The following is an 18,891-nucleotide window of genomic DNA, read 5'->3' as shown; positions in this document are numbered from 1 at the left end:
AAACCCGGACTCTCAGAGCCGAGGGGAGGGGAGGGTGGCATGAGGGGGTTCGGAGCCAGCAGAGAGCTGTGTTCCTCCATGCGCTGCCGCATGTCTGTCTCAACTCTCCTGAGCTTCAGGTGACTTATCTGTTAAATGGGGATAACACCTCCACCCTGGGCTCAAATCTTGGCTCTGCCACTTACATCTGGGACCACTGACAAGGTTACTTACACTCTGGGACTCTCAGTATATCTGTAAATTGAGAATAAGGCATTTTGAGTTGTCCACACAGGGCAGGCACTGGGTGTGCTTGTCACTGGTACAGCAGGGGCTCGCCACATGCCACTTTCCTTCCCCATCACAGCCAGGTAAGGCCTCATTCATAAGGGGCTGCGTAGAACCCCTTCCCATCGCCCAGGCCCTTGTCCTCAGGCGATACAGGTGAGGCCTCCAACGCACTTGGGGAAGGGACAGCAATAGAACATGCGAGTTTGCTCGGACTGCCTTCCCAGCCTGGCAGCAGACAACGCTGGGGACCACCCCCCTGCCACCCCCCGCCCCGCCCCGGAGAAAATCCAGCCCTTTCAAACCAGCTCCGGCTCTGATGGAAATGAAGACCACTCACTCAGCAACAGGGCCTCCTCCTCCAGCTGCTCAAGGTGTGGAGTTCCAGCAAGACCCACTTGAGTGAAGAGCCCTGAGATGTAGCTAGAGGGTGGCAGTAACACGTGAAGTCACCCCTGGAGCCACAGGCCTTGTGCTGAGGCACAGCACAGCTCAGAGACGCGGCCACTGAGGACTGAGGGGCACGGCCTGCCCAGGTCATTTAGGAGGCGGCCATAGACCTCAGCTCAGGGAACTTCCCAGAGCAGTGATGAACGGAAGGCCCCACCACCACGGTCGTTTACCCCACAGGAGGGGGATGGCTATTCCAAAACACTCCAGCCTGGGATTAACTCTTTGTTCCAGGAACAAAGAACTCCTGGGGGGGGGGGGGCACGAGGTGATTTTGTCCAGAGAAGTCAGTTGTATAAACTCCAGTGAAACACTGTGTTTCCAAGGGCTGCGATGCCTTTTGCCTCAGAGGCAGCTGCACAGACCGTCCCCTGGGAGTGCTCAACGCACAGCGTGGAGGCCAACACACGTGAGAACTGCACTCACCCGGACAGCTATGAACCCTGCTCCCCTCTCCGCATCACAGCTCACTGGAACGCAAATACTGTGTGGACCTGGGGCTCCATCTGGCCTCTCTCCACCTTCCGGCAGATGTGGGTCAGCGAGCAGGAGCACGACCAGGCTGACCCCTCCATCATCCAGAGGGAGTGCTTCGGAGTCCCAGATCTGGGCCCACTGGTCTACTTCCTATCTCTCTTCCCAAGCCTCCCTGCTCCCCAGTCCCACCCTAGGGCAGCCCCCAACCCGGGGAGAAGCTGCCTCAGCACCATCTGTTGCACTTGAGGACTCGGAGCCTCCCCCAGCTCATAACTTTCCCGCCTCGTCAGACCTGACATGAGTTACCCTTCCTTGAGCCTTTGTCTCGAGTGGAGGGAAGCGGACTCTTTCTAAGGGACAAAGAATATTTGAATAACACAATAAAGTCAACGGGAAAGGGAAGAAACACCAGCCCTCTCATGTACTTAGTGCCACACACACATGCGCTGGAATTCACGTTCAGCCGCAGATGTCAAATGTCACAACGCCCGGCTTGGGACTCTCTCTCCAAAATGCAAAGCAGGTTTCCCTCCTCAAGAACACCTTTGACCTCTACCCAGGGCTTCTGGGAAGTGGCACAGACACACTCATTTGTTCTCAGTTCCCACCTCTGGCTGCTTGTCTGCCACCCCAAGGTCTTCTCAGCTCTGAGGCTGCCTCCATCACAGCCTCCCAGGTCTGGGCCCAATGCTAGAACAGTCCGAGAAGACCCTCACCTGCCAGGGTCGGGGCTCCCTCTGAGCCCACACTGCCCATGGCACCCAGCATTACGAAGCCATCCCAGCAGCTGAACAAAGTTGTCCTTTATTTATGACGTACAAATACAACCAATGCAAAAAGAGATCCTTTCCCCATTTGAGTCCAGTGATAACAAGTTGCTAAAGAAAAAAATGTAACACCAAGAAGTTTATCCTCAAAGTTTCCTCTAAAAAAAACAGAAAGGGTTAAAAAGAACCATACACATGTTGTACACACATACCCACCAACAAAATAACCTGAAACAGGGTGAATATAACTAAAAAAAAAAAAGATATCTTAAAAAAATATCTTAATGTACCCCAAACAAAAAGCCTGGTACAAAATGCCCGCCATGTTTCTCAAAACCAAGACCTGGGGAAGAGGAGAAAGGCTGACGTTTGAAAAATGAGCAGGGCCAACAGCAACTAGAGGGTGATCTGCTGGTCTGAGACGAGGCCTCTCCTGCCCTGGCCCCCAGAAGCCCTGTGGGAAGTGGCCGCAGAGGCAGGCTGGGACATGCAGGGGCCGGCACCCACGGGCAGGCCTGGTGCCAGGTGTCCGATTACTGGAGAAAGGCATACAGCTGTGAACTCACCTTACAGGGGGTTTACACTGGGGCTCCTTTTGGTCCCTTTCAGTGAGGTATCAGAAATCCATGATCTAAGACAATACAGTTATTCTGTGTCCCTGGAGAGACCAGGACCAGAGGAGACACGATTCCTAGACACGCTTCCTTTGTCCTGTGAGTCTTGGAAGGAGCCTACCAATCCCCTTCCGGCAGTCTGAAATCTCACCCCAGGTAAGCAGGGTAGGGGTGAGGATAGGCTTGTTCCAGTGTAAAGCTGTCAGGTCCCCTTCAGGTGAATGCCAGTCCCACTGCTGGTGGGGTTCAGAGCAGCGCAGGGTGCCCAGCAGAGGGAGCAGGCTTGCGAGGGGGCCTGTGTGCACAGCCCCTGCAGGAGTGGTCCTGGGAGGTCCCACCAGGCCAGATGCCTCTGGGCTCAGGGCAGAGTGTGGGGACCGGAGCAGGCTCTGAAGGCAGAGTGCCAGGCCTTCCAACAGCAACTTCTCAAAGGCCAGAACCTTAAGGCACTCCCAAATCAGTGCTCAAGAGACCCAAGGGAAGGTGCTAGGTGCTTTTTCCTGGATAAGGATTTGGTTTTTCTTCCCTGGAAGGAGCCAGGCCTAGGGGACAGGACAGCATAGGTTCTGACAGGCCCCCTCTCCGGAGAAGACCCCAGCTTTGCCTCTGTCCTCAAAAAGGAAGGCCGCCTCCTCCCTGGCTCCGGCCTCCCTTGCACAGGCAGCTGCACAGGGCGACACCAGAGAGAAGCAGCTGTGTGGCCCCTGAGCAGCGCTCCTGGTGCGGCCTCGCCCCAGCCAGGACAGTGGCACTAGTGCTTTACTGAGGCAGCTGGGGAGTGCAGGCAGGGCAGGCCTGCGCTGGCTGGGGGCTCCCCGAAGAGGAAGCAAGCAGAACAGGGGTGGGAAGCACCCCACCTTCAGAGAGCTATCAGCACCAAGATATGAAAGGAAATGTACTAAACACCCCAGGACAGAGGAAGCTCCTGGAGGCAGAGTAGGACTCCCTGACGATATACCCCCTGAGACTAAGGGCAGAGCTGTCTGGGTGGGGCGAAGGCAGGGGACAGAGTGGCAAGGGGTGAAGGGGAAGAACAGGCAGGCCTCTGGTTTTCTTTGATGAACGAAAAACTCAAGTACCTGCTGTGCCTTCCCCCATGAGATCGAGAGGTGAAGCTTAGAATGTAGCAGAGTGCAAAAGCCCAGAGGGGCCACTGTCCCCAGAGGGCCCCCTAGGGCACCTTGTTCCTAGTTCTCAGCCCCTCCCACAACAGCGATGGAGAGGGGGCAGCCTTCCTTTCAGAGTCAGCTGGTCCCCAGACATTTCACTCGCACTGTAGATCCACAAAAACCCGGCTGGAAAGAGCTCCAGCTCCCTCGCTTCCTGGTGTCTCAGCACAAGCCCCTCCCACGGTCTCCGTCACAGCGCTGCTTCTGAGCCTCCTTTTGCACCTTTGTCTTTGGAACCAGACAGAGCCCAGGCCCAGGGTCTCAGGCCTGTCACACAGGTGGGTAAGAACACTCCATTTGTCCAAGTATGTGTGTGAGGGAGGGGCTGTTGGGAATCCAGTTGCAGAGAAGGGGACCTGAGAGCCGAGTGAGGAGGCAGCCACTGTGCAAGGCTGAGTTTGGGGCCCAGGCCTCCCCAGCTCCTGCCTTGGGCCCCTCTTCCTCTGCTCACTCCCGGCATTCTGCTCTTCTAGGAGGGTGGGTGGGGGCAACTCTGCAGCCTGGACTGTGCCTCCCTAGGGTTCTGTGCTTTTGAGGGGCAGCCTGGCCCATGAAGGGCTGAGGAGGCCACAGCTCTTAGGACGCCTCGCGAGTAGCGGCGTTGCGTGAGTGGGGAGAGGACAGGCCTTAGGAGCGTGGTCTGCCTTGCAGGGGCTCTGGGAGTTCAGTGACAGCAGCCACCACAGTGCCCACCCGCGTGAGAGTGCTGGCTGTCCCCAAACTTGGTCCTGCGGCTCAGGATCTCATAGGAGCAGTCCTCCCCGCAGCAGCCAGACATGCTAGGGGAAGAGTCGTCGATTTCAAATCTGCAAGGGGGCAAGAGAAAAGGGCTGGCTCTCCTCCTGGTTCCAGGCTTTTCTAGCAGCCGCACTCAGTAGACCTCCAAGAGTGAGGGTGCAGAGGGGGGTTAGGGGCCACGCCAACGGTAGTGCCATGTCATCTCACCAGCCTCTGCCCCTGCTACGGGGGTGCCCGTGCCCCTCCTGAGCACACGGTGAACTGAGGGGTCAGGATGAGTGGGAACAGGACCAGGGAAGTGGCACCTCCCACAGCCAGAGGGTCCCCCACCAGGGCCCAGCTCCTTACTGCAGCGCTTCTCTGAAGAACTGGTAGGCGCCATGATTATGTTTAAATACTGTTAACATAACTTTCTTCATCTGTGTGCTGAGAAGAAGGCAGAGAGGGCATCTCTGAGAGAGACAGAGAGACCAAGATGGAGTCCCTGCTCCCTCTCTCCATCTCTGCTTGCTTGCTCCTGCCCACTCCTCTGCAAGACTCCCCAGGCCCCAGTGCCAGCCTCTCTCAGGCACCCAAGCACACGGTGCTCCCCTCTGTTACAGAGCTTATTCAGCTGCAGACGGCACAGGCAGCAGGCCCCCACCTGCCTGCGCTTCTTCTAGAGCGGAAATCCTTACCACTTCCTCTCTACAGCTCAAGCCTTAGGCACAGAGCTTAGCACAGGTCAGGCCCTCAGAAGATGCTGGCTGCCCTGAGCGAAGCGTACGACCTCTGGAGTCAGAGCAAGGCCCTGGGCTCTGGATGCCTTTCTCCCCAGCATTCCCGTGAGCCTTGTCCTCCACCGAGGCTCAGGCAGAGCAGATGCCTCCCGCAGCTGGGCGATGCCTCAGGGGCCCAAAGCAGGGCTCCTTACCTGTTGGCCACAAGCTGCAAGATCTGCAGGAGGAACTTCCCCAGGCCTTTCCGCCGCACCTTGCTTTCCAACTGCACCTCGTAGCTGGGAAGAAATCGGAGGTGAGTGTGGAGGGTGACGGAGGCGGCCTGCAGCCCCTGGCAGCCCTCAAGCCCAGATAAGCGCGGTGGGCTCTGCCACATGGCTGAACTGCACAGAGGGCTCCCATGTCTCCCTGCTCCAGTGCCCGCTCTGAGCAATGGTTCCTACCAGTACAGGACTTCATCCCCGCACTCCACGTCAAACCGGAAGTGAGAGAAGGCAACAGGGATGGAATGGTCTTCCCAAGCAATGAGGTACCAGGCTCGGTCATCCGTCATTTCCTCCCGCTTCTCTCGGTCCTTCCAGCCCCACTCACTCTGCTCATACCTGGGGGATTTGGGGAACAGTCAGGACGAGGAACTCTGGAAGGGGGCAGCCAGCTGGGGGAACAAGACTCCCCTCCCTTCAGGGCATGCTTACATGGACTGCATGTTGGTTTTGGTGAGGTCAAAGGCCCAATCCACAGTGGCTGGCTCCAGTCCAGACACTCGCTTACACTCGATGGAGACATTTAACCTAAGAAGAGGAAAAGCAGGTGTCTGGAGAGGGCTACAGGTCATGTGCTGTCCCATCAGGCACCATCACCCCTCCCTGAAAGCCTAACAGCCAGCCCTGCCTGATCTCGTTAATCTAGAGAAAACCGAGACTGGGCCTTGCCTCCCAGACATGACTACAGACAGTGCCTGCGAAGGAACGTAGCCTTTCGGGTGAGATTAACAACTGTCACCACCCGGCCCATTGCCCACCACAACCGTTTCCTGCCTCTCCTTGGCTGTCCTTGTCAGGCTGGCACTTTGTAAACTTCCTGGCCCTCTCTGCTCTTTTCCTACCATCTCAGCCTCTTCTGTACTTTGTCATAAACACTTGTGCCTTCTTTGTTCCCTTGGTTCCTGCTCTTAGGCGTTCTGCCTATTGCTTTAATTTCTAAGCCAACTCCACACTAGGCTCCCACGGAACCTTTTCCTTCTTACCTACCAATCTTGCCTTCAAAACCAGCCAGGCTACCTCAGGCCCTTCAAGAAGACCATGGCTGACACACACCCCTTTAAGGAGCCGCTCTTGGCTGATCAAATGGGGTGGCATGGGGTGCATCCCGAGGCTCTGTTCTCTTAAACTGACAAATGCTGGAGGCTTTCAGGTATCTGTTGCTAAATGAAATTTAAATGAAGCAGTTAAACTCCTTGGCCAAACTGTGACATGGTGTCCTCTAGGTGGCACCCTTTTCCAAGAGTACCAGTGTCCTTCTGTGACCTTTGACACCAGCCCTCAGATATCCCCAGTGGAATCGAGGACGTCCCCTCTGGCGGCTGGCACACCATGTAAGCAGCACATGCGCTCAGCCTCATAAATCCTGAACTTCCTGCCCCTGAACAGTTTCCCTTTCTTCCTAAGTACTAGCCTCGTCGGAACTGCCCAACACAGCCCTGCATCTGTCTGAGCTGTACATTTTCCAAGGGCCTGTCTATGGTCGAAACTCTCCATCAACCTGAGTTCTCTGTACGGGAAAGTGGGATCACAGGCGTGTGAATAACACGAGATTCCAGGACCAAAGGAGCTGAGCTGGCTGGCAACGCCTGCTTTAGAGCCGTTCCATCTTCCCACAGGTTAGCAGGAATGTGGAGTATGAAAACAGGAAGAGGTCTCACGGGAAGGGAAGGCTAGACTATGTCAAAGGGCCCCCCAGAAGCTGAACGCCACACATTACACAGATTGTAACGTGTCTGATCACAGAAAGGAAGGAGTGACAAATTGATGTAATACTATAAAACTCACACACCTAAGAAAGCGACATACATTTTCACCTGCTAAAGCCTTTACTTCATAATTCGCATATTGGCATCTGTCTAGCTTGTTCGTTGAGGCATTGGTGGTTCAGTGGTAGAATTCTAATGGGAGATCCAGGTTCGATTCCCAGCCACTGCACCTCATAGGCAGCCAGCATTCCTCTGCCAGTGGAGGCTTGTGTGTTGCTGGGATGCTGAACAGGTTTCAGGACAACTTTCAGATGAAGACGGACTGGGAGGAAAGGCCCAGTGATCTACTTCCAAAAATCAGCCAACAAAACCCCTGTGGGTCACGATGGTCCAGGCTCCAGCCAATCGCATGGCGGGTGTAGGACCAGGCAGCACTTTGTTCTGTTGCACACAGGGTAACCATGAGTCAGGGCAGACTTAACAGTAGCTAACCACTTGTTCGTTAAAATACTCATACCAGCTGCTACTATGTCTTCCTCCGTAGAACAATTTTGTAAGTTTGCCCTCATAACCCCATTTAACAGTAAGAGAATGAGGCGTGAGGGGCGACTTCTCCAAGGGCATATGTACAGTTCACAGGAGGCAGAGCTGTGATTCAAACCCAGGTTTCCCTGAAACTATAACCCGTTTTTCCCCCTAGGCCCAAATGTTACATTACAGGAACATGATTTCTCTGTAGCATCTCAGGTAGGGCAGGTTGACAATCCTAATTTCTAAACCAAAAGAACAGAAAAGGGGAGGGGGACTTTAACCCAAACCCTATGGTAAATGGCATTACTAATAACAGCAGTGATAATATGAGCTAACACTCACATAGTTTTTAGTATAAGCTCTACATCTTATCTTCCTAATAACCGTATAAAGAAGGTGCAATTATCAGGCCTATTTCTGAACAGAAAATTGAGGCACAAAGAGGTTAAATAATTTGTCTAGGGTCACACAGCCAGGAAATGGCTTTTAACAATTATACTATAATCAGGGAAAGATCGCTGGGTTGGGAATTAAAAGCCCCCTCAGCTGTCAAGGGGAAACTCCATAAGCTCAGCAGTCTCATTCAACTTCTCCAAGCCTCAGTTTCCCCCTCTATAAAACAAGGGTGTCAGGCTAGATGTTTTTCCAAGTTTGTTTCAGCTCTATGACTCTTAGTCCGGAGAGAATAAACCCAAAAAACCAAACCCATTGCCGTTGAGTCGATTCTGACTCACAGAGACCCTATAGGACAGAGGAGAACTGCTCCATAGGGTTTCCAAGGCTGTAAACGAGCCCTAGTGGCACAACGGTTAAGTGCTTGGCTGTTAACCGAAGGGTCAGTGGTTCAAACCCACGAGCCGCTCTGCGGGAGAAAGATTTGGCAGTCTGCTTCCATAAAGATTTATAGCTTTGGAAACCCTATGGGGCAGCTCTACTCTGTCCTGTAGGGTCGCTAGGATTTGGAATCAACTGGACGGCAATGGGTTTGGTTTTTTTTTTTTTTTTTAACCTTTACGGGAGCACATCTTTTTCTTCGAGCATGGCTGGTGGGTTAGAACCATCGAATTCTCAGTTAGTAGCCAAGCGCTTTAACCACTGTGCCACCAGGACTCCTTATAGTAGAGAGAACACAGAGTCCTAAACAGACACCAGTTTGAGATTAAGTGCAATCCTTGTCATTCCAGATTCCTTTATCACTCTAAGGGGGGCTAGTTGGGGTAGGTTATATCAACAGGGGGTAGTGGCCACGGTTTCTGCTTCTTCTCAAGGAAGAAGAATGAGAAAAGCAGAGTCTGAGGAAGCCTGTTCCCAAAAGGCAAATTCCTGAAGACACTCAAAGAAACAGTAGTTAAGAATGCTAAATATACTCACCCATTCCGATCGTATTTCTTGAACACTGGGAAAGCCTCTAAAGGGTCTCCAAGCTGCGGAGGGAAAGGAAAGAGGAGTCGCAAAAGTGCGCGTGTGGGCAGAGTGGCAGTTCTGCACAAAGAGCTCTGTTCTCTGGAAGCAGACGCTGTACTGACCCACTCCACTCTGGAGGTTTAGTTCCCGGCCCCAAAAGCAGCCCTCAAGCTTGGGCAGCAAGCAGTAACACAGTTCTGCCACAGAGTGGCGCCAAAAGAAGTCAAGTTAAAAACCAGGCTGAGGCTGTGGGAGGCAGGAACGGGGAAGGCAGGGAGAGTCACCCTGTTGGCTGCGTCCACTTTGGCACAGACAGCATCCATGGCTGCTCGCTCCTCCAACCGCTTCTGCTTCTTCTCCTTTGCTTTGCTCGACTTTCTCTGCAACAGGGAAAGCAAGGTTGGGCTGGAAGGGCTGTGGCCAACCAGATTTGACTTCCCCATCAGAGATTTACGTTAGGACCTTGGGGTCCCTGCACCCACAGGCCTGGCCTCAACAGTGGGAAGCTTCCAACCCTGGCTGCTGCACACTGGTGGAGTGGGAAAGATCCAGGCTTCCGGAAAGCAGGCTCCACCGTTGGGCGTCACTGGCTCTCCTGGCCCTCAGGCCACTGTGAGAACCCAATGAGGTAACATGGTGATGCCTGGCGCCCAGAAGGTGCCTAATAAATATTCGCCCACCCAATCCCTCCCTTGGAGGGAACAGCTAATTTTAGACGATTTCAAGGCAGGTTTCGGGCAAGAGACGGCAACTGAGGCAGCCGCTGAATAAATCTATCTGAAGACTTTTCAGTGTCCTCTGGCTCCAGGAGCCAAAGACCAGGCCTGGGGCCAGCCCCTTGGGGAGCTGGGTCTTGCTTTGAGGCTAGGGCCAAGACAGTCTGGCTCAAGGATCCACAGCCACTCCACAGAAGCCCCACTCAGCCAAGGTCAAGAACGGCAGGCTCATGGCACACCTAATGACAAGGATGGAGTGAAGGGGCCCGAGGGGTCCACCCCAGGACAGCAGCGATGCTCACATCTGAACAGCAAGCCCAAGTTGCAGGGCAAAATGGCAACCAGCAGAGCAAAGGGAGGCTTTTCCTGCAGAGGCCAATGGCAAATCGTCCACAACTGTATCTAGATCAGATCCTGTTTTGAGGCTAATGTGGGGTTCTCTGAGGCCTAAATGGACCTTCTTAATCTTCTGTAAAAAGCTAGATACCATAGGGAAAAGAGCCCAGGCTCTGGAGTCTGACAGACCTTGTTCAAAGCCAAGTTCTGCTCTTTATTACTTGTGGGTTGTGATGAGCAGGGCTTTTAACACCGCCCTTCAGACAATGACTGACCCCGTGGCTTGGGGTCAATCAATGACAGCTGTCATTTTCACTGCCAATGAGAACCAGAGCAGCACACACATTAAGGGTGCCCATCCTCCCAGCTTGAGTGCCTGGAAGGTACCCCAAAGGCTTTGGTAAGACTGCTCTGCCTTCTACCAAGGGCAGGGCCTCTTCTGACTCCCTCACTTTACCTCCCTGCTCTCCATCTCCTCCTAAGCTGCCCCCTCACCCCCAGAGAGGGTTTTCTACCTCCATTGTCACCTTGGCTGTGATGCTGATTGGCCCCGGGAAAGAACACTCAGAGGGATGAACATTCTGGATGAACTGAAAAGCCAGCTGCGGGACAGTTTCTCAGGATAGGCTCTGCCCTCTATTTCCTGAGGAATGACATGGTTTAACTACTGCTTTAAGCAACCAAGAGTTCAGACAAGGTGAACTCCCAGGACTGCCTGCCCCTACAGCCATCAGCGCTACCAGCACCCGCTCTTCACTGTGCTCAGGCTGAGCGTGTGCTGGAGGCCAGGCTGGAGGCCACACCTGCCTCCCTAAAGGAAGGGACCAACAGGAGAGAGACATGCTGTCTTCGAACACTGGCGTCTAGGGACACAACCAGGGGACACAGCAAGCCCTGTTCTACCACATGTAGGTTTTACAGCAACCATTTTTTCTCTGCGGATCTGGGTTTCAAGATAACATTGGGCTGAGATACCATTTTACTCACACTAGGATGGCTAAGATGAAAAACCAGAAAATAACAAATGTTGGCGAGGATGTGGGGAAACTGGAACCCTTACTCATTGCTGCTGGGAAGGCAAAAGGGTACAGCTGTTGTGGAAAACAGTGTGGCAGTTCCTCAAAAAGCTAAAAATAGAACTACCATATGACCCAGAAATTCCACTCCGAGGTATATTCTCAAAAGACTTGAAAGCAGAGACTCAAACAGAGACTGGTACACCAACGTTCATTGCAGTACTATTCACAACAACAAAAAGATGGAAACAAGCTACGTGCCCATCAACAGATGAATGCATAACAAAATGTGGTACAGACATTCAATGGAATACTACTCAGCCAGCAGAGTAGGAGACAGACATGAAGTCTTGATACATGCTATAGTATGGATGGAGCTGGAAGACATGTGAGTGAAATAAGTGAATCATAAAGGGACAGATATCGTATGACCTCACTTACAGAAAAAGACAAGAAAAGGCAGATGTATCAAGAACAAACCTTATTAGTGGTTACCAGGGGTGGGAGGGTGGCGTCGTGGTTAAGGGCTATGACTGCTAACCAAAAAGTCAGCAGTTCAATTCTACCAGCTGCTTCCTGGAAACCCTAGGAGGCAGTTGTACACTGTTCTGTAGGGTAGCTATGAGTTGGAATCTACTCAACAGCAATGGTTTTTTTTTTTTTTTTTTTTTTGGCTTTAGGGGAGGGAGGGAGGGGGGAAGAGGGGTTAGTAGTGATGGAAATATTGCATTGATTAAAGGTAGGGTTACACAGCTGTCAATAAATCATATACCTGCGAAAAGTTGAATTGGCAAAAGTTGTGTGATAAATATAGTTACAACGACACAAAAAGGGTAGCTGCTGAGGCTACTTACGTACAACCAAAAACCTCACGGGAGTCCAAAGGAATGATGGACCACAACTACCACAGCCTCCACCAGACTGAATCCAGTACAACTAGATGGTGCCCGGCTACCACCACGGACTGCTCTGACAGGGATCACAATAGAGGGTCCCAGATAGAGCTGGAGAAAAACATAGAACAAAATTCTAACTCACAAAAAAGACCAGACATAATGGCTTGACAGAAACTGGTGAAACGCCAAGACTATGGCCCCAGATACCCTTTTAGCTCAGTAATGAAGTCACTCCTGAGGTTCACCCTTTAGCCAAAAATCAGACAGGCCCATAAAACAAAATGAGAATAAAGGGGCACACCAGCCCAGGCGCAAGAACTAGAAGGCAAGAGGAAACAGGAAAGCTGGTAATTGGGAACCCAAGGTCAAGAAGTGAAAGTGCTGACATGTTACGAGATGGTTAACTAATGTCATTAAAAAAAATGTGTACTAACTGTTTAATAAGAAGCTAGTTTGTTCTGTAAACCTTAATACAAAGAGCAATAAAAAAAAAAAAGGAAAAAACTCACAGAATTTGGTTTCTTGGTTTTGAGGTTTAGGGTCATGATTTCACGGTCCATTCCAGTTAACTGGCCTGTCATGGATTGAATCATGTCCCCCCAGAATATCTGTCAACTTGGCTAGGTCCTGATTCTCAGTATTGTATGACTGTGTATCACTTTGTCATCTGATGTGATTTCCCTATGTGTTATAGATCCTATCGCCATGATGTAATGAGATGGATTAGTGGCAGTTACATTGATGAGATCTACAAGATTAGACAGTGTCTTAACCCACTCTCTTTTGAGATGTAAAAGAGAGAAGCAAGTGTAGAGCCATGAGGACCTCATACCACCAAGAATGAAGAGCAGGAGTGCACATCCTTTGGACCTGGGGTCCCTGCACTGAGAAGCACCTCAACCAGGGGAAGACTGATGACAGGGAACTTCCTCCAGGGCTGCGAAAAGAGGGCCTTACCCTGGAGCCGAGGCCCTGAATTTGGACTTGTAGACAATAGACCATGAGAGAATAAATTTCTCTTTGACGAAGCTATCCATTTGTGCTATTTCTGTTATAGCAGCACTAGATGACTAAGACATGGCCTAATGACGTGTTTAGTGCTTCTGTTCTACCTCCTAGTTCAATGCGTAGTGCCTGGGATCTAAAAGCTTGCAAGTGACCGTCCAAGGCACAACAATTGGTCTCTATTCGCCTGGAACAATGGAGGACGGACAGTCAGGAATAGGAGGAGGATATGGGATGTGTGGCTAATTGCCACCATGAACAACTGCCTTCTTTGCCATGAGATCAGAAGAACTGGATGGTGGCCCAGCCACCATTACTGAACATTTTAATCAAAAATTCCATAAAGGAACTCTGATCAAAGAGGGAAAACACAGAACAGAATTTAAAATTCTCATGGACTCCAGACTTTCTGGAGCTATGGAGGGTGGATGAACGCCTGAAACTATTACCCTGAGATAATCTTTAAAGCTTAAACCAAAAATATCCCCTGAAGTCTTCTTAAAACCAAACAATAGTTTAGCTCAACTAGTTTAAAAAAAAAAAAAAAAGTCTGCCTTGAGCATTATGCTCTTTTAAGAACTATCTATATGGAATCAAACTGACAACAGCAACTCCAAAGATTAGATAGGAACCCTAGGGAGCAGTGAACTTATGTTAATGGGGGAGAAAGAACTCAGAACAGGAGGATGAGGATGGTTACACAACTTGAAGAATGTAATCAATATCCATCAGTGGTACACTTAGAAGCTGCTGCATTGGTGTACGTTTTGCTGTGTATATTCCCCACAGAAACAAAATTATACATACACAAAAAAGATAACGTTGGGAGACACAGCCTGCAAAGCATTTTCACAAACATTATCTTGTTCCAGTCTCAGGGCACAAACCTGCTCCTCTCTTCACACATGACTCGTAGAGTACGTGGCAGAAGGAGACTCAATCCCAGGGGCTGGGCCACTGATCCAGTGTTTGCTCCACCAGCCACACAGTCTCCCCCTGCGGGCGCCTCCATCCATGGTGTAAGGACTTCCGCTCACTATCACTCCCCCAGCCTGGCCGAGATAAGGCCTGGGGCCCTAGGGGCCCTCAGGCAACTGCTCAGCAACTCACTCTCACCGCCCCTCTTGCCTGGTTCTGGCTGACTTGCCACCACAGTGCCACCGAGGCCCTACCCTCCACACTGAGGGAGCTGTGAGGAAAAGAGGGACCTCCGAGTGGAAGGTCTTGGGGCTGCATGCCGGGCTGAAAGAGCATGAGCTGTGGCATCCATTCGACAGAGCAGGCGGTGCTCCTCCTGCACCCCTGGGGGACTCGTGAAAGCAACCTGACCTGCGGGAAAATGGGGCGCAATGCCAGCCTCACAGAACAGCTGTAAGGGCGGGGCGGAAGCTAGCACCCCTTCCCAGTAAACGCCAGCTCTCACAGCCCAACGCGCCCCTGAAGGAGCGAAGGTGCAGGAAGAAAGTGTGACTCCAGGGATGCAGGAAGCACAGAACCTTGGGTTCTCTCCACGGCATCTTGTTTCCAAGAACACGAAGTATGTCTAATTCCCAAGCACGAGCAGCAGGAGGGCCAGCCCCAGGTCTCCAGGAGATGTACGGGCTCATTCAGGCACGGGAACTGGCAAGCCAGGCAATCCCGGGGTACAGCCTAGGATAGCCGTGGCCCGAGACTGCAGATAATTAAAGAGCACTTAAACGCCTTGCTGTCTGCACATGGGGCAGGAGCCTGGCTACAGCAGGGGGGCCAGAGACAGGCAGGGGCTCTCCCCCAACCCCGCACAACAGGAAAAGTGGTCCCTACTGTTCCAGTCGGCGCTGCCCCTGCCTTGTGGAAGTAAGGCCATCCTGTAGGGACACAGGAAGATTCACCCAATTAAAATGGGAAATAAGCACAGTGAACAGAAAAGCTCATTGTGGTTAAGTGTCTTCCCCCAAGGGATCTTCTGTAATAAAAAGAGTGTGGGATTTTGAGTCTAGAGACCTGGATTTGATTCTCAGCTCTTACATTGACTAGCGGTGCGACTCTGAGCAAGTTACTTAAGCTCTTTCAGGCAAGTCATTCAATTTCTCAGAACCTCAGTGTCCTCATCTGTAAAATGGGGCTAACAATGTGTGTACCTCACAGGAATGTTGTGAGGATAAAGTAACATAATGTACTGGATATAAGAATTCTTTATGGTAACGGCTTCTGTATTTTAATCTTTACAACTCAGTAAGGCATGCGCTCTCGTTTCTTTGATGACAAAACTAGGCACAAAGGGGTTAGCTAACTTTCAGGGTCACAGAGGCAGTGAGCAGAGTTCTTGGCTTCACTGTCGCATTCTCAGAGGTCTTCCTAGAGCCCTCCTGCACACCCAGACTGTACACTCACGAGGCAGAGGCCCATCTGCTTAAGTCACCAACGTCCACCCAGTGCTCAGCAAGCAGGAGGTACACAATTTACAACTACTGATTCCAATCCCGGTCTGCACCTAAAGGCCATGCTCCTTCCACATCTACATCACAATTAGATTTCTATGGCGCTTCTTGTTATAAGGAGTCCCTGAGTGGTGCAAACGGTTAATATGCTCGGCTGCTAACCGAAAGCACAGCTCCAAAACATCAGCCACTGAAAACTCTATGAAGCGCAGTTCTACTCTGACACACGTGGGGTCTCCATGAGTCTGAATGGACTTGAGGGCAACTGGTGTTTTGGTTTTCTTGTTACAAAGTGCTACAAAACATTTGCAGCTGTGAAACGCCTCCCTTCCTCCTCCTAGGAAGATTAGACCCTCCACGCGCAGTTCTCTCACTGCTAGGGGTCAGAGAGAAATTAAAACACATCCAGATGGCTCAGGGGGTACTTTGAGCAAAGCAAACTTTGCACCTGTTGGATTTTCTGGTCCATCCCACACAGTATCAGGACCTGAAAGAACCTGTTTTTGGTGAAGGGAGACAAAGATCTAAGTTCTAATTCCTGAAAGACAATGCATGTGTGGCAGCGCAGGGACAAGAACTCTGGAGACTGGTGCTCCACCTGACGCCACTCTCTCCTCTGCCTGAGGCCAGGCCGTCCAATAGAGCAGGGCCCCTGGCAGAGGTGAGCACTATGAATGATGACCTTCCTGATACCCAGGTGGGGTGCCCCCTGATGAGGAAAGAGGGTAGCAAGGGGATTCTAGCTGTTTCAGGGAGCAAAATTCAAGTCACTCTGTTGTAGTGAGTTTTAACCAGAATAGACTTTGTAGGCACAACTCCTGAGAAACACATCTGAAAAGCATGAAGGTATACAATACTGCAAGGGTCACAGTATCTCTTGTTGTGTGCCACCAAGTCAATTCCAACTCACAGGGACCCTAGAGGACAGAGAAGAATGGCCCCATAGGGTTTCCTAGACTGTAATCTTTACAAGAGCATATCTCCAGGTCTTTTTTCCCTCAGAGTGGCTGATGGGTTAAAATCGCCAACCTTTCGGTTAGCAGCTGAGTGCTTAAGTGTTGTGCCACCAGGGCTCCCACAGTACCTCTAGGACCTGCCAGTTCAACTCAGCTAATGAGGAAGTGCTCAGCCAGAATGGCAAGTTATGCTTCTTGTTTTCTGTTCAGTCCGCAGTGGCCGATGCTGGGTAGACACTTACCCAGCAATACTGGGGACACAGGCTTCACTTAGGTTAGGCAAGAGCTGGGGTCTGGAACCTCACACCCAAATCTAGGTTAAATACACCTAACTTCTCCAGACTTGAGATTTCTACATACAAAGCACGTCATACCCAACATACTTTGTTGAAACAAGATGAATGCTTGTGTTTCGATATGGATTAGAGGACTACTTTTGTCTAACAGTTCATTTGTTCAGTCAATAAAGTTTTGAGTGAGAAAAAAATCTAGGTTAATAACAGTAGGGACAAACCCAATGGGTTAAAAATAGCACAAATCTATTTTAGATAACCAAAGCCAAGGCTGAGAATTAACAGGCAAAAAATAACAGCCACTGCTTATATGGCACCTACTTGGCAATTTACATCTGTTATCTCATTTAATCCTCACAACGGGCCCGTGGGGGAGGGATTATCATTCCTGTGATATGAATGAGAGCAGTAAAATCCAGAAAGGCCGTGATCATGAGACTATCGGGCAAAGATGGGGATGGAACCCAGGTTATCTCTGGCTCCGAAGTCAGGGCTCCCTAAAGATGATGGAAATTCCATGTAAATACTAACACAGACAGGTGCCCTGGTGGCACAACGGTTAAGCACTCAGCTTCTTCCTGAAAGGTTGGCAGTTCAAACCCACTCAGAAGCTCTTTGGGAGAAAGACCTGGCGATCTGCTCCTGTAAAAGGTTAACCAAACCAAAAGCCAAACCCATTGCTGTCAAGTCGATTCCAACTCCTAGTGACCCTACAGGACAGAGAAGAACTGCCCCATAGGGTTTCCAAGGCTGTAAATCTCTACAGAAGCAGACTGCCACATCTTTCTCCTGCAGAGTGGCTGGTAGGTTCCAACCTCAGACCTTCTGGTTAGCAGCTGAGTGCTTTAACCACTACACCACCAGGGCTCCTTTCTTGTAAAGGTTACAGCCTAGAACACCCTATGGAGCAGTTTTACTGTCACAGGGTTTACTGTGAGTTGAAATCAACTCGATGGCACCTAACAAAAACTAATATGGACAATACCATCCAGAGCCAGGCACATTTTTTGAAGGGCGATTGATACGAGCCACGTAACTGGAACACACCAATAACTTCTGCGGAACCATCTATCAGCACAGACCAGGAAGGACACTGAGATGCATCTCCAGGCTGCCTTGCCCAGAGCAGGTGGTCAGTAACCACGGGCGCTGAGGCCATTACCAGTGTCCCCTATCTTCCCCCTACATACCTTCTGCACAGTGTCGTCGTCCCTCCCCACCCCCCACTGTCAAGCCACCTGCAGTAATAAAACCACTAACAACCCAAGTAATAAAGAACCACTTCTCTGCATCTAAGGGGTGTTGGGAGCAGATCTCTGTTGGAACAGGAGAGAACGTTTGAGAAGGAGGAACCTGGTGGAGAGGTTTAGAAAGTGTACGGGAGCCGGCATCGCAGAGTCCGGGCAGCGGAAAGGGATTCGGGAGACCCGGATGGGGTATGGCTCCCCAGTAACTGCCCTGTGGTCTTGCTGGGTGCCTTCCTCTCTCTAGGCCTCAGTTCCCTCCAAACCAGGGCTGGCCAACGATATAGGAAGCAGCGGAGTCAGTGACAGCTAGGTGATGGGTGACCCCTGGAGACTGGGGAGGGTGACCTCAAGGACGGAGCTGGGGGAGGGGAGGCCACGAGGATAACAGGTCAACGAGGAAGGAAGCAGAGGGAGGGATGCGAGGGTGGGGGGCCCCCGAGGGGGTGGGGTCCCGGAGGAGGCTCCCCAGGGGAGTCCCGGGCTAGGCCGAGAGTGGGGACACTTAGGATGGGGGAGTCGGGTCATGTGGGGAGTGGGGGTCACGTGAGACCGAAGGCGGTCGGGGTCACGTGAGAAGGGGTTCAAGGAACAATAGGGGCGAAGGGGACGAGGGTAGGGAGGAGCGCTCCTGGGCCTTCCGTCTCCTCTCCTGACCTCACTCACCCCCATGGTGGCGGCGGCGGCGACCCTCAGCTCCTTCACACACTTGCTGGCAGGGAGACGACAACGGCAGCCACAGCGGCAGCGGCGACACCAAAGCTGCGGCGGGCCCCGCGCCGCGCATGCGCCTCGCAGGCTCCCCGCGCGCCCTCGCGGGCAACGCGCCGGCGCAGAACCGGGCAGGGGGGCGAGCCCGGGAAGGCGCGCAGGTGGAGCGCCCTGGAGGCGGGCCCGAGGGTCT

The 18,891-nt window shown here is 51.9% G+C and overlaps 1 protein-coding gene and 1 long non-coding RNA gene across 4 annotated transcripts; one reads left to right on the top strand and one right to left on the bottom strand.

Moving 5' to 3' along the window:
• Positions 1–580: 580 nt before the first annotated feature.
• Positions 581–18,860, bottom strand: NAA40 (N-alpha-acetyltransferase 40, NatD catalytic subunit). 2 transcript variants are annotated; one of them, XR_007518271.1, is made up of 9 exons: positions 18,654–18,860; positions 9,390–9,485; positions 9,073–9,125; positions 5,897–5,992; positions 5,645–5,803; positions 5,396–5,479; positions 4,831–4,908; positions 1,911–4,550; positions 581–1,544 (listed from the first exon to the last, which is right to left on the bottom strand). XR_007518271.1 is itself a non-coding variant. In XM_049892321.1 (8 exons), the coding sequence occupies exons 1-8, from the start codon at positions 18,657–18,659 to the stop codon at positions 4,409–4,411; spliced, it is 714 nt and encodes a 237-aa protein (XP_049748278.1). In that variant the 5' UTR covers positions 18,660–18,860; the 3' UTR covers positions 581–4,408. The 2 variants fall into 2 exon arrangements, 1 of the variants encoding a protein (XP_049748278.1); XM_049892321.1 differs by having other exon boundaries at positions 581–4,550.
• On the top strand, positions 5,409–12,915 carry LOC126080982 (uncharacterized). Of its 2 annotated transcripts, none has more exons than XR_007518272.1 (3): positions 5,409–5,496; positions 5,619–5,730; positions 12,764–12,915. It is a non-coding gene; the product is annotated as an uncharacterized LOC126080982 (long non-coding RNA). The 2 variants fall into 2 exon arrangements; XR_007518273.1 differs by lacking the exon at positions 12,764–12,915 and adding an exon at positions 6,869–7,381.
• Positions 18,861–18,891: the final 31 nt, after the last annotated feature.

Source organism: Elephas maximus, chromosome 7, assembly GCF_024166365.1.
Source record: "Elephas maximus indicus isolate mEleMax1 chromosome 7, mEleMax1 primary haplotype, whole genome shotgun sequence".
Taxonomy (NCBI): Eukaryota; Metazoa; Chordata; class Mammalia; order Proboscidea; family Elephantidae; genus Elephas; species Elephas maximus.
This window is presented reverse-complemented; position numbering and strand designations above follow the sequence as displayed.

Bases quoted from the DNA above. Each gene is read 5' to 3' on its own strand.
- NAA40 (XM_049892321.1), bottom strand. The intron at 5,804-5,896 runs GTAAGCATGCCC...CAAATCCCCCAG, and splicing joins AAAACCAACATGCAGTCCAT to GTATGAGCAGAGTGAGTGGG. The intron at 4,551-4,830 runs GTAAGGAGCTGG...GCCCCCTTGCAG, and splicing joins TTCTTCAGAGAAGCGCTGCA to ATTTGAAATCGACGACTCTT.